At 39.7% G+C, this 13,503-nt stretch overlaps 1 protein-coding gene across 1 annotated transcript; it reads right to left on the bottom strand.

The window, feature by feature from the left end:
• Positions 1–4,466: 4,466 nt before the first annotated feature.
• On the bottom strand, positions 4,467–12,615 carry LOC123401787 (TBCC domain-containing protein 1-like). Its single transcript, XM_045095638.1, has 9 exons — positions 11,978–12,615; positions 10,977–11,117; positions 9,670–10,059; positions 8,961–9,065; positions 7,590–7,730; positions 6,938–7,141; positions 6,732–6,824; positions 6,152–6,263; positions 4,467–4,898 (listed from the first exon to the last, which is right to left on the bottom strand). Exons 1-9 carry the CDS (start codon positions 12,596–12,598, stop codon positions 4,855–4,857), a joined length of 1,851 nt encoding a protein of 616 aa, XP_044951573.1. The 5' UTR covers positions 12,599–12,615; the 3' UTR covers positions 4,467–4,854.
• Positions 12,616–13,503: the final 888 nt, after the last annotated feature.

Below are 13,503 nucleotides of genomic sequence, written 5' to 3'. Positions count from 1 at the left end.
TTTTTGAATCTTGAGAACAAGTTCTGAAACCCAGAACAATTTTAAAAAATCCTCGACAAATTTGGAAGCGCAAACAATTTTTTAAAGCATGAACAGTTTTTGAATCTTGAGAACAAAATTTTGAAATGGAGAACATATTTGAAAAATCCCAAACAAATTTGAAAGCACGAACAAATTTTTAGAGCATGAACATTTTTTTAATCTTAAGAACAAATTTTGAAACCGAGAAAGTTTTTGAAAAATCCTGAACAAATTTTGAAACGCGAACAATGTTTGAAAGCATGAACACTTTTTGAATGTTGAGAAGAAAATTTTGAAACAGAGAACAATTTTGAAAAAACCCAAACAAATTTTGAAAGCACGAACATTTTTTAATCTTGAGAACAAATTTTGAAACCGAGAACAATTTTGAATAATCCTGAACAAACTTGGAAGCATGGACAATTTTTTAAAGCACGAACTTTTCTAAAGCTTGAGAACAAAATTGTGAAGCGGAGAACAATTTAAAAAAACCCCGAACAAATTTGGAAGCGCGAACAATTTTTTAAAGCACGAACATTTTCCTGAACCCCGAACAAATTTGGAAGCGCGAACAATTTTGAAAACCCCGAAATTTTTTGAAAGAGCAAACAAAGTTTTAAAGCAAGGACATTTTTGAATCTTGAGAATGAATTTTGAAACCCAGAATTTTTTTGGAAAGTCCTGAACAAAGTTGGAAGCGTGAATAATTCTATAAATCACGAACATTTTTTGAATCTTGAGAACCACATTTTGAAACGGAGAACGATTCTGAGAAACCCCAAACAAATTTGGAACTGCAGACAATTTTTTAAAGCACGAACATTTTTTGAATCTTAAGAATAAATTTTGAAACCGACAACAAACTTGAATCTTATGAATAAATTTTGAAACCGAGAACAATTTTCTAAAAATATAGAACATTTTTTAAAAGCGAGAACATTTTTTGAAAAATACTGAATTTTCGTTGAAAATGTGAAAACATTTTTTGAGAATCTAGAACATTTTTGAAACAAAAACAGAAAATAAAAATATATAAAAATAGAAAAGAATAAGGAAAAAAAAGAAAAATGGTTCAGGGAACCTTCTAGAAGTTTCCTAAAACTGGAAAAAAACGGCTGGAACCTCTAGACAAAAAATAAAAAATGTAAAAAGAAAAAACTGATTAAGGAAACCTTCTAGAAGTTTCCCAAAACCGGAAAAAATGATTAGAACCTCTAAAAGGTTTCCAAAACCGGGGCGCTGCAACCCCTTAAATGGGCTAGTTCATTTAAAATCGCTCCCCTCCCCGTTCTGTGTGAAGCCCCCACACCGCTTCGCACAGAGCAGCGAAGGATATTCCCCTCCATACGGCCAGGATGACGTCCCCCTATTCGCAGTCTTGCCAGGGCCGGCCGCCTCGAGCCCCCAAATTCCGGGGGGGGGCTCTCAGGATGTACGCAAGTAGCCCAGGCTCATCCTGACAAAAAAAACTCATGTTATAGCAAGGCTTGAGGCCTATTGCACCCACAAATAATCTAAGCTGGCCCATGTGGGTTGCTGGACCATGTAAGACTTGATACACGCATCATCTCTTAAAAATGGATGATCGGTCAGATCAGACCAGGTCAAGGAGCATGTATCATTTTCACTCAAGACGCATGCACACGCTGATGGATGAATTTCGCATCACGCCAATCATCCTTGACATCGCATGATCGTCGTCTCGCATCACACTTTCGCCTCGCGTTATCACGTGCATGTGTGGCAACGGCAGGAACAAGCGCCAAGAGCGGACAAGTGTTGCTTACAATCGATCAGAAATTGTATCTATTGATTTTTTTAAATCCATGTTCTACAACTCAAAGATAACCTTTCTGGCAGTCCCTGGTTCCTAGTATTGTTTTATGTTAACTGAAGTCAGATGTTGAGAGTTGTTTTTGATAATTCAATCATTGGATTAGATTTATGTTAAAACCACACTATTTGTGATTAAATTTGAGATGACACAAGAAGAAAATTTATAATGTTTATGGATTCCATTTCCATCTAACCCAATTTGCTCAGTTTGGAATAATGGTTCTTTAGGTATCACCATGTTGTTATACAAGTACTTTCAATGGTTGGTAGTTTTGTGTTTTGCAAATTTTAGCAGATTTCTATTCCCCAAGAAATAGTCTATTTGCAGGCATAGCCACTTTGTGATTACGACATGAAACAAGTAGATAACTTCATGTTGAACATCCCGATTTTGCTTGTTTTCTTGATTTGGTAAGTGGGTCAAGATTTATAACTTAGAAATTTGTATATGAATGCTTTGGAGTTCAAATTAAAAGGAAATCCAACCTATGCTTTTAAATTTACCTTTTTTATGGTAAAATTTACCTAAATATACATAGATTTTTGAATGTTCAAGAGTTAAGGTCAAAACATTTTTTCTATGTTTATATTAAAGGGCCCCGGGTTTTACTCTCGCATCGGACCCCCAAAATGTCAAGACCGGTCTGAGTCTTGCAGCCCGGCCGGTATATAGCCCCTCGTGTCAGGAAAGTTTTCTTTGGAACCATTGCTTGTACTTTGCAACAGATTGAGCCATGAGAAGATTAGTTTGGTACTTCCTCCGTTCCATAATATAAAAACGTTTTGACATTATATAATATTAAAAATATGTTTATATTATGGAACGAAGGAAGTAGTTGCTATCCATGTATTGAGTCAGGGGGCACGGGCAACAGATTGACCGTTATCCTGCCTCTTGATTTGAGGGCATGTACAATGGTTGATAAGATAGTTTTATTTTAAATCTTGCATGTAATTTAGAGATGATAAAAAGAGAGTCTACAATGAATCATCTCTTAATTTTATCTTCCATAATTAGTTATTTCTAAAAACATGATGAAGCATATTGTGCTAAGAGATCACCTCTTGTCTTTTCTTAAATAAGAAAAAGCAAAGTCTTTTTTTTAGTTCTCTCTCCTCCACCTCATCATTTATCCTATGCGGCACTCCTGAGATAGAACCATTGCATATGGCCTGATCTGATTCACTGAGAGCATGGTTAATAATGTAGTCGGCTGCCGGCTATAAAGAGATGCCATATCATCTATAGCCTTTAAAAAAGTTCACTCATATAATAAATTGGCTGTAAATTAGCTACTAATTAACTATAGCATCTAATGCATGCATGTGAAAGGGGAGATGTGATTGGGAGGAAGGAGCTCGCGCAGGCTGGATGCAAACTTTTCCCTAGTTTGCGCTGCTATTGCCGGGCTGCACATGTAACACCCGTTGTCCTCTCTCTCCTTCTTTCTCTTTCTTCCACCTAGAATTTTAATGACATGGCATCTGTTATAGTCTGCTGACTATACCTTATTAATCTTGCTCTGAGCCCTCAGGTTGTGCAACTTGTCGTCGTCGAAGGGTGTGGAAACCGCATACACACTCTTGTACCACGCGGCGGGGGCATATCGCATATCCCTGTCCGCGGGGCCGTCACCGCTAGCATGAATCGAGCTGGAAGAGCCCATCAGCGGGAGCGCATACAGACCAACGCGGCACAAGCACTCCACAGCCCACACCAACGTCCAAGCTGAATCTAGCTGCCGGTAGAAGAATGTGCGCCAGGGCACAACGTGCGCGGGTAGGCTGCCGTACGTATTTGCATGCCATTTAGGCTGTGGCCCTATAACTACGACGTTCAGGGCCTCTTTTTTTGCGGGAAAATAAACATGGGAACAGAATATCTTCTTTTGATGGCATGGTTCATACGGTTTAGTTCAGAAGAATGTAATTAAGGGAAAAAATGATTAAAATTCCCTCTTACTTCCTCAATTCCTAAATATAATAAGTCTTTTTATAGATTTACTATGAACTACATATAGATGTATATAGACATAATTTAGAGTGTTAGCAAAAAAAAAACATAATTTAGAGTGTAAATTCATTCATTTTGCTTCGTATGTTGTTTATAGTGAAATCTCTAGAGACTTATACTCCCTCCATTCCTAAATATAAGTTTTTCTAAAATATTTCACTAGAGGACTACATACGAAGCAAAATGAGTAAATCTATACTTTAAAGTATGACTTATACATCCGTATGTAGTCTTCAGTTAAACTTTTAAAAGGACTTATATTAGGAACAAAGGGAGTATTTAGGAACGGAGAGAGTAGTTATGAAGAAAAAAGGAATTTTACAATCCTTTTACAACTTTTTTCTAGAATTCTTACACATGAAAGACGAGATGACACCTTTAGTGACACAACAACATCCTAATTATGAGGGCTCCTTTAGTTCAATGGATAGGAATATCATACTAGTAGTTAGTGAAATGATATGTATCTCAATTCCTATAGGAAAGAGATGTCCTTTTGATGCATATGACAAGAGATTTTTATCGGCGTAGTGGTACTATTAGATATCAGAAATGCAATTTGGCCAAAAAATAAAAGAAATCAGAAATGCAATGATGAGATTTGAAATGTCCATTTGTTTTGCAAAGTTGAGTGGTTAACAATGCCTGTTACGTATTCGTGGAACTTCTGGAGAGCCCAAAAAAACTGTGGAAACCGAGACCAAATATCCTAACAACCTAATGATATTGGGGGGAAACATATGAAGCTACTTTGCAAAAGGCAAAAAGGAAAGAAAAAAAAGGCAAAACCACCTGTTCCTTTTTACATTTTTCTTTCAGGGTTCTACAGGGCTGAAGACAGGGCGGAAACCACTCCTTAGAGTAAGGTCAGCTTCGACTACATGCTGTCGAATGTTTCAGGAGTCCCACCAGCTAGTCAGCAAAGGATGGAAAACAGTCTTGTGGATGCACACCTCTGTTGACGAAAGCAGCCCACGGCATGGTTAGTCACCTTGCAGACAGTAGAGCTGGCGGATGTTGCCTGTAGCTGCAAACATGAACCAATATTGTTTCAATTACTAATGCACACAATCAGCAATACTTCATTGAGCACTGGTGGAAAACACAGTAAATGTTGTGGACTACAAAAATACAGTGCAGTGGTGCATCATTTCTACCAACATAACTTGTACTATTGACTGGTTAACTTGTATTGAGATTGGAATGGCAGAAATCCTCCCAGCCAGTGTAACGGAACTTGCGCGTTTGAAGAATGATCAAGGAATGGCTAGGCCTCGAAGCGCTTGATTTAGCTCCTGGGTGGCGAAGCACTCAATCAAGGATTGGGGATTAACATGACGTCTAGCGACATCATCAACCATGAGGAACTGACCTCCCTTACCATGCTAACCAATTGGAACATTTGGAATGAGCGAAATGCTCAGATTTTCCGTAAGAAATTTATGCCGCCACCCACCATTTTGGCAAATGTCAATGAAGAGGCAAAGCTTTGGGCGCTTGCTGGCGCAAAGCACCTGAATAGCATCATGCCCAGAGATAGTCCCGGTGTAATTTTCTTTGAACTTTTTTGCAAACCTATGTTCTCTCCTCTTTAATGGATGAGGCAAATATTTTGCCTCTGTTTAAAAAAAAACTTAAGCCTCTTTAAAGAATTTCCATAGAAATCCAAGAAGGCACAACATTCCCCAATCCTGTTTTCATTCCAGTTGCATTCCATGGGCATAACGAAATAGTTAAATAAGATTGGACTGCATTCCAAATAGGTAAGTAAGGTTGTATTGCATCGTATCTTACGGACAGAGATCAGGTGACATGCACGTTTGCATGTCATCGTGTGCCTCGCGGCCTCCATTCAAATTTAAACATTGCGAAAAAATCTGAAAAAAATCATGCATGTTCACAGCACATATTAAGATAACCCCTAAAAAATTCAGATCAAAATTCGAAACATACATCGAGAAAATAAAAAGAGAAACTCAGATGTGAATAGTCTACAGAGAACCATTCGCGAACTATTCATGACAGATTTCTCTTTTTTGTTTCTCGATGTATGTTTCGAATTTTGATCTGAATTTTTTAGGGGTTATCTTAATATGTGCTGTGAACATGCATGATTTTTTTCATATTTTTTCGCAATGTTTAAATTTGAATGGAGGCCGCGATACATGGTATTTACCTTGTGACTACAATAATGATATAGATGGAGATAAAGCACATATAAAGGGGGGGGGGGTGATATGTACATGCACTGAAATAACTAAATGCACAGATGGAAATTACCGTATAGCCAATCTTTGAACTGCGAGTGAAGGGCACTTGCTAATTCCTTGTTCCTATTTTCGTCAAGTTGCAGCTCCCGAATAATTTTTTTAGTATCTTCCAGAACAGCTTGCTGAAGATGATATGGTATGTTTAGAACAATAAATAAAAATATAAAAAAGTGAACAAACTGAACGCGAACAATATCAACAAATCAATACTGATTTGCATTATGGCCCTGAGGCAGTGCGAATCACACTACAGAGCCTTAGCATTGAGTAAATTACTCCCCCTGTTTCAAAATAATTGAAGTTCTAGGATTTTTCGAAGTCAAATTTCTTTAGTTTTGACCAAGTTCCTAGAAAAATAATCCGCAAAGATCTACGATATCAAACATATATAATATGAAAATATATGTCATCATGAATCTAATGAGTTAAATTTGGTTTTATAGATGTTGATATACTTCTATATATATTTGGTCAAACTTAATGAAGTTTGACTTAGGGCAATCCTAGAACTTCAATTATTTTGGAATGGAGGGAGTATAATAATAGAAACATCATTCCAGGAAAGTCTATTTCTATAGAAGTTAATGTACCTTCTTGTTTTGCGATGCCTGATAAATTTCAGGCAATGGAAAAGGATTGCACTTTGTAGGCTCTTGTACTTCATCCTCAAACCAATTAGGAATCTGCAGATGGAAGTACTCATGTTTAGTTATTTTTATGCAAGAGAAAATTATTGTGAAAAGACAAACAAGGCCCAAGATGTTATAGCTAAAAGCTTACAATGTACTTAACATACCAAAAAGTTTGTGAATAGATCAGGATCTACACAAGCAGCAGATTCGGCTTGAACATCAGAAACCCCAGCAGGATGGGACAACGAATCATGTGGATCAACAACTCCCAATACAAACGGTTGGTCCCACTTATTTGTAGAGGGATCCACACCAACTTGTGTCATGTGCTCACCCAATCTTGGATAGAAAGTATTAAATGGAGCAATCTGTTGATACATGAATGGAGAAATTTCACAATGTCAAAATTTAAACATTAGATCATTATTGTTACTACTATAGTGTCAAGAAGTTCACAACATTGACTATCACACCTTTTCCAACTGTAACCTATGTATTCAGAGAGTATTTGGCGGTCATGAATGGTTACTCGTATCCAATTGGCAATTAATCTTCATTTTTCACTTAATAGTAACAGAACAGCAGGTTTTCACTCATAAATACAGTTTACGGATCTTAGTTCTAGATGTAGTGACATACACAATACGTACTGCACAAATGAAGTATGATTCGTCCATAGAGTATTACAAATGATGTCTAGCCATGTCAATAAATTGTTAAGAATTTATTACAACTGCTCATCATATGCCACTTAATTGCTACGTGGCAGCCAGTCATTACTAACAGTTTACAACAGAAAGAGTAGCAGAACCTCACATGTAATTTATGGTTGTCCCCCACAATAAGAGGCTGGTGATTTACTCCCAGGTAGAAGATGCACTCACGACAGTTGGCAATACAGATTCGTTTTGCAGCTGCAATAATATGCACTCTTTCACAATGCTCCACCTTTACAACCTGACAACACGAAACATTATATTCATGAAATGTTATTAGCAGAGTTAAGGCAAAAATAGCAAAATTTTGAATGACCAGCAAAAATGCACCAATTATCTATCTGCAATTAGATTTCTTATTTTTCCTCTTTGCTACTTATACAGCATAGCAACTCAAATAACTTCTTGAAATTTTTATCTGTGTCATAAGAATTTTCCAGCAATGCAGACTGCATAAATTATCAGTCATCGTATGATTCACAACAATCTGAATCACCCCTCTCTGTTGTCATTATTCTCACTATCCTGGTTTTTCTCCATGGGGCATGGGGGCGAAAAGCCAAAAACAATGAATATTCATCTATCTACTCTCGGTCGTAGGGTAGATTCAGTCATTAGACGATGAAAAACAGTTCCTCACTTCCAAAACAAACAAATGAATTTTGTGCAATGCCTACAAAAGCAGAATCCAGGTGGCTGCTGTCCACCAGTGACTGAAAATACACACATATCAACATATGTAACATGCAGGTCATAGGCAGTCATGTTTCGCTGTTGCATCCAAACATATCAATATAATATCTATTAGGTATATAATAAAAGCTAGCACGAGGTGAACTACATCAGCTTGTTGAGCAAGCATATTCTCAAAAGAGCCAGTTCACTACTAGACCACATGCAGCAGTTACACCTGTGGAATTAGTTCTAATTACAGTCCAACACACGCTAGCTTCTATGCATGGAGCTAACGATTAGTCACATGAAGCATGCAAGAACTCAAAATATTTATACAGATAACACTAGTTCCAACATTTCCCCCCTAATCTTGATAAGTCAGTTCACTTTTGGCATTGGCATTGCACACTGACTCTTCTTTTGACAAATAGCATCACACCACTGTTGGTGGCATCACATGAACTCTTCATGTGATGAACAATATCATCCCACCATCGTTGGCATCACGCCAACTGCCTGTGTGATGTTCGTCAGAAGGAGAGTATGAAGCCCATGTCAAACAATAACCAACCGTCACGATTAGGAGGGAGAACGTAGGAACTAAGATTGATCAGACAAGTATTTCAAGTCCAAATGTGTTGCATGTGGCTAATGATCAGTTGCATGCACAGAACATAGTGTATGTTGGAGCAGATCTTGTGCTATTTAGCCGGTACGAAGACACAAATTGCCTCAAAGAAAATTGGATCCACAGAACAGAGGGGATGAGGAATGAGCAAATGCCATGCATGCATACCTTGCCGACAGCACCAAGGACAACGGTAGTATCAGAACATCCATACACGGTAGCATACTTCACCGGCGCTAATATATAAATAACGGAATCATGGCAGTTCAAAACCTACACATGCAGTTTGTAGTATGTGTTAAACAGTGCTGACAATTTCCAGCGCTGGGGTTCCAATATTGAACAGACAAAGCTACAAGAGGTCACATCATTAGAACACAGAGGTAAACAGCACAAACATATTTCAACACTGACAATTAGAGAAGATAGGGGGTGTTCCAAAGTGTCCAGCACGGCAGGAGATTTTATATTTGTTCTTTCCAGATCAGATCAACAGCCTGCATATTTCTCGTCTGCTTTAACCTTGTATATATATCCTGACCCAAGTCATTATTTCGTTAATTATACAGACGTGGCTACATAGTACTTATTTCCTTCTAAGAGAAAGCAATGCTTCACCGCAAATCTAGTGATCAAAAGACTCTTGACTATGTTTACAACAGCAGCAGGAGGAAATTCAACCATGTGATAACTTATGACACTAGATGCATAAACAATTTCTTAATCAACACTACATTGCATCTGGGGTGGGACAATGCGTTGGAATTAAAAGAGTGTTAAATCTCTTCATTCCTTTCAGCATCCAAGTTGGCTACCGGTTATTAAGCAAAGCACTCCGGTACTAAACTACTAATACTAATGTAACTATGATTTATACCTTCACTGAATTTCCTTTGACATCAGATGCATGCTTGACAACAGAAGTTTTGGAGAAACCCTCCACAAATGTAGAATTTCTATGGAATGCGGGATTGGCAGCAGTAGGTGTGCTGTTCCTTGGATGACTTGTATTGGCATCTGCCATGGTAACATCAAGATCAGACGCTATCTGCTGGCTCCCTTCCTTTGCTGTAGATTTCTCAGTATAAAACTCCAATGAAGAAACAATATTCTGCAAAATCCAATCATGGACCTGAGCAGCAGATACTGGAGCAGCCGGCATGTCCGGATCAGAATTTGCAAAAAACGTGGATGCCTGGCTTAGGGATGTTCCTTCCGAAAAATGCACTAGGAATCCAAGGTGCTCAAAAGTCTCCATTGTTAGTACCTGCACAAAAGATGGCATGATACAGTTATCATATCATCAGATTTTGGGGGTGTTCGGTTAGACTTTTACTTGGCTTTTTCACTTTGGCTTATAAGCCAAAAGAACACCTAAATAGGTGTTTTTTCTGGCTTATAAGACAAAGTGACAATGCCAAGTAAAAGCTCAACCAAACACCCTCTTTAGCAGCATAACATCAAGATCATCTTTCATGTTTCCTCTATTGAGAAAAAAAAAACTAGCTAGCCGATTCTTTGTAGCCGAAACTAAGTTCCTTTGTCAAGTTCCAACAAAGAATTACCTTCAGAATATGTCCTCAGATGTGAGGAAGAAAATAGATCTGTTCTCAGTTGCACATGAAGACAAGAACTCACTTAGGTCATATATATTTAACTGAATCAACTGTGTGCTACCATTGACCTTTTGTTTTATGTGTTTTATACAATTTGTCTGCAGACGTATATGTCAGTGGGTTGTTCTACCCTTGATCTTTTGTTTCAATTGCTTGATACAATTTATTGTAGACATGTTATCCATGGATTGTTCTTGTTTTTGGTTATAGTTAACACCTAACAGACTTCATAACCTATATGGAGGTAAGAACTGTAAGGCTATATTTGGCATTGTGGATTTGCAGCTGAATGATAATCCCCTTTACAAAAACACTTTTGCCTATTTTAGTGTTTGCTTGACCCGATTTTGCCTAGTTTTGTGGCTAAATCTTCTATAGCAGATTATACAATCAGCACAGCACGGCACAGTTCAACAACAGCAAACTGAGGCCAAGTAATATTGTATTTCTATCACACTATCCCCTATATATAGTTTAACTCACCTAGAACAATAAGGTGTAGAATGAAGAATGATCAATATGTGAAGTATAGAAAGAATCTGAGTAACTTAAAGAGAAGATGACATACCAGAGAATCATCCCCCTCCCCCTCGACAGAATCAGCCAACAGAGTGAGAATATTAGCCATATGCTTTTGCAGATAAGATAACTGGTGAATTTCTTCATCTGCTTGAGAAGGTATAAAGCGACGGCTATTACTGCGTACAAGCTGTCAAACAATAGAAATAGGAAGCAGTAAGTGAAAATGATGTCAAAAGTATAGATACGCTAACTAGTTGTATTTGCAAAAGAAAAGAAATCACAAAGGTGCCGATATGGTACTACTGATTGGGCTAGGGGCTATGGGCACCCTTCTGAAGGATCATGATTAACTCAAAATGAAAATCTATTATACAAGGCAACATGTAACATAAGACAAGGTTGTTACAAAAATACAAAATATGGAACTTAAACAGATAAGGAACCCCCAAATGACAGATAGATTTATATATAATAATAAAAAGTGCAGTGGCCTCTCAATGCATTCCAAGATAGGATTATGGATACAAGCTTAGATGAATATCATTGCCAAGATACCTCTTATTCTAAACAGAGCCTGCAGAGATGTTTGGGACATGAATTCCAAGACCCCATTAATATGTTGACAGTTAACTAGCGCAGTAAAAAGTTCAAGGATACAATTGTTCTAGCGGACTAGCACTGAAGGTGATGAAAGAAATGTGAAATGTCTGATGAAATGTGTCACGGTTTCCTCTAGAAAACATTTGGCCTGCTTTGTCATGTCACACCAGTTTTATGTGAGTACAGGATGATAGTAGGGAATTTGGCAGCTCATCTGGAAGTAATTTCAAACTAGGTTTCTCATGGCATGATATGCGCCATTGGAGTTAGCAATGCATGTTTATCCAGAATAGCACGACTTCTGTGCAGTCAATAATCCATCCACGCAAAAGGCAACACATAATTGTTTCATTGCTTGATTCAATGTCTCGGTTCCACTGTCGATAATATAGGATGTACGTAAAGTGGTTTAATCCTGTATTCGAACCAACAGGACCGCATCCTAACCTGGATCGGAGAGAGAACGGACAGGTAGCCGTCGAACGCTGAGGTGGATGGCCAGACGTCGGCAACGGCGGGCGAGTCCTTGTGTGGGCGCGGTACGAGGCGCTTGTACGACTGGATGTAGAGGAAGAGCAGAACATCGCGGAGGTCGGCGCTTCCACCCCCACCGGCGTCTAGCGCGGGGTCGTCCCCGGGGAGGACCGCCGCGAGCATGCCGATCGCGAGCGCCGCCTGGTCGGGCGGGATCTGCAACGCCTCCGCGAGCGCCGCGGCGCCCACGCGCCCGTCTCCCGCGGCGGCAGCCGCGGGCACGAGCTTCTCCTTGAGCTGGGAGAGGGTCTGCGCCAGCGTGCCCTCCGGGAAGATGAGCTTGGGGATGGGCAGGAGGCCGTGCTCGAACGCCTCGCGCCGCGGGCGCAGGAGCGGCGCGGGGGCGGCCGGCGGCGGCGGCGTCGCCGGCGGCGGGTCGAGGGGCTCATCAACCATGGCCGCGATAGAAGCGGGGGAGGGAGGACAGAGGAGGAGATCTGAGAGATTTGCGAGAGCGAGACCGTGGGAGTGCGATGCGACCGTGGAGACGCTGAAATGGTTCGGTGCCTCCATGGTGCGCCTTTTCTTCCCCATTTTCTCCCCGTGGGTAAATTTCGGGATTTTCTAATTCCGGGCATGGATCTTATATCACAGTTCGATCTGCTACTATCCTTAACGGAAGTTTTAAAGTACGATCAATTGGATTTGGTATTTTTATGACACCCGTCGATGTATCTCGACGTTATTTGTTTCGTGGGACCTTTGTGGCTTTTTTCTTGCCGGAGGCGTCTTTGGGACTTCAGTGACTTTTTTTCTTTTTAAAAATGGTCCACATCAGCTATCAAGATTCGTCGAAAGTATAAAGCATGTGAGACGTAATGAAAATTACATTAACATTTTAAGACCGTTGAGCGATCACTATCGTCATCAAAACAAGCCACCCATGCATTATTGTCATCGCTCTGTTGCTGGGGCCGGCTTGATCTTATTAATGACAAGAGGAAAGTATTTCTGCACATGTCTCTAAGACCAGGGTCCTAGAGCCGAAACGGTCGTTGTTGAACTCTTAAATAGCTCTGAAGTACGTGAAAACAAATCTTAACACATAACAAAAAACAATAACCTCATCGTTCCAAGGAGATGATAGAAATCCATGAAGGAGCTACGTCGACTACGTTCAGATAGATGAACTCGAGGAGGATCAAAACTCGAAAGACAACTCAAAGAAAAAGCCACACCATCCTTACGAGCGTTGCACCTGTGAGGACCTAAAAAACCTAGCTTAAACTACTAACCGGAGCGGAGTGACGGTGTCCCGGATTGAGGGTCACTCACCACATCGTCTTCCGGTCATGCGGACCGGACCAAGAACCCCGCGTTGGTTCACCAGTGGGCTCGATCGAGGTGGCCCGTGGCATATAAAAGGAAGGCTCCTCAAGACTTGACGTAGACTTCAAAACATTAGAAGTCGTCTACAAAGCGTTCTCCTTGCACTTAAC

Source organism: Hordeum vulgare, chromosome 6H (assembly GCF_904849725.1).
Source record: "Hordeum vulgare subsp. vulgare chromosome 6H, MorexV3_pseudomolecules_assembly, whole genome shotgun sequence".
NCBI classification, from domain to species: domain Eukaryota; kingdom Viridiplantae; phylum Streptophyta; class Magnoliopsida; order Poales; family Poaceae; genus Hordeum; species Hordeum vulgare.
The sequence above is the reverse complement of the archived record's forward strand: the minus strand, read 5'-3'. Positions and strand labels throughout refer to the sequence as shown.

What these genes read in the sequence shown, in the direction of transcription:
- LOC123401787 (XM_045095638.1), bottom strand. Translation starts at nt 12,598, where the DNA reads ATGGGGAAGAAAAGGCGCACCATGGAGGCACCGAACCATTTCAGCGTC. An exon ending in CCGTTCTCTCTCCGATCCAG is followed by an intron (nt 11,118 to 11,977) that starts GTTAGGATGCGG and finishes ATTGTTTGACAG; the next exon opens with CTTGTACGCAGTAATAGCCG. An exon ending in GGGACAACCATAAATTACAT is followed by an intron (nt 7,142 to 7,589) that starts GTGAGGTTCTGC and finishes ATGTATCAACAG; the next exon opens with ATTGCTCCATTTAATACTTT.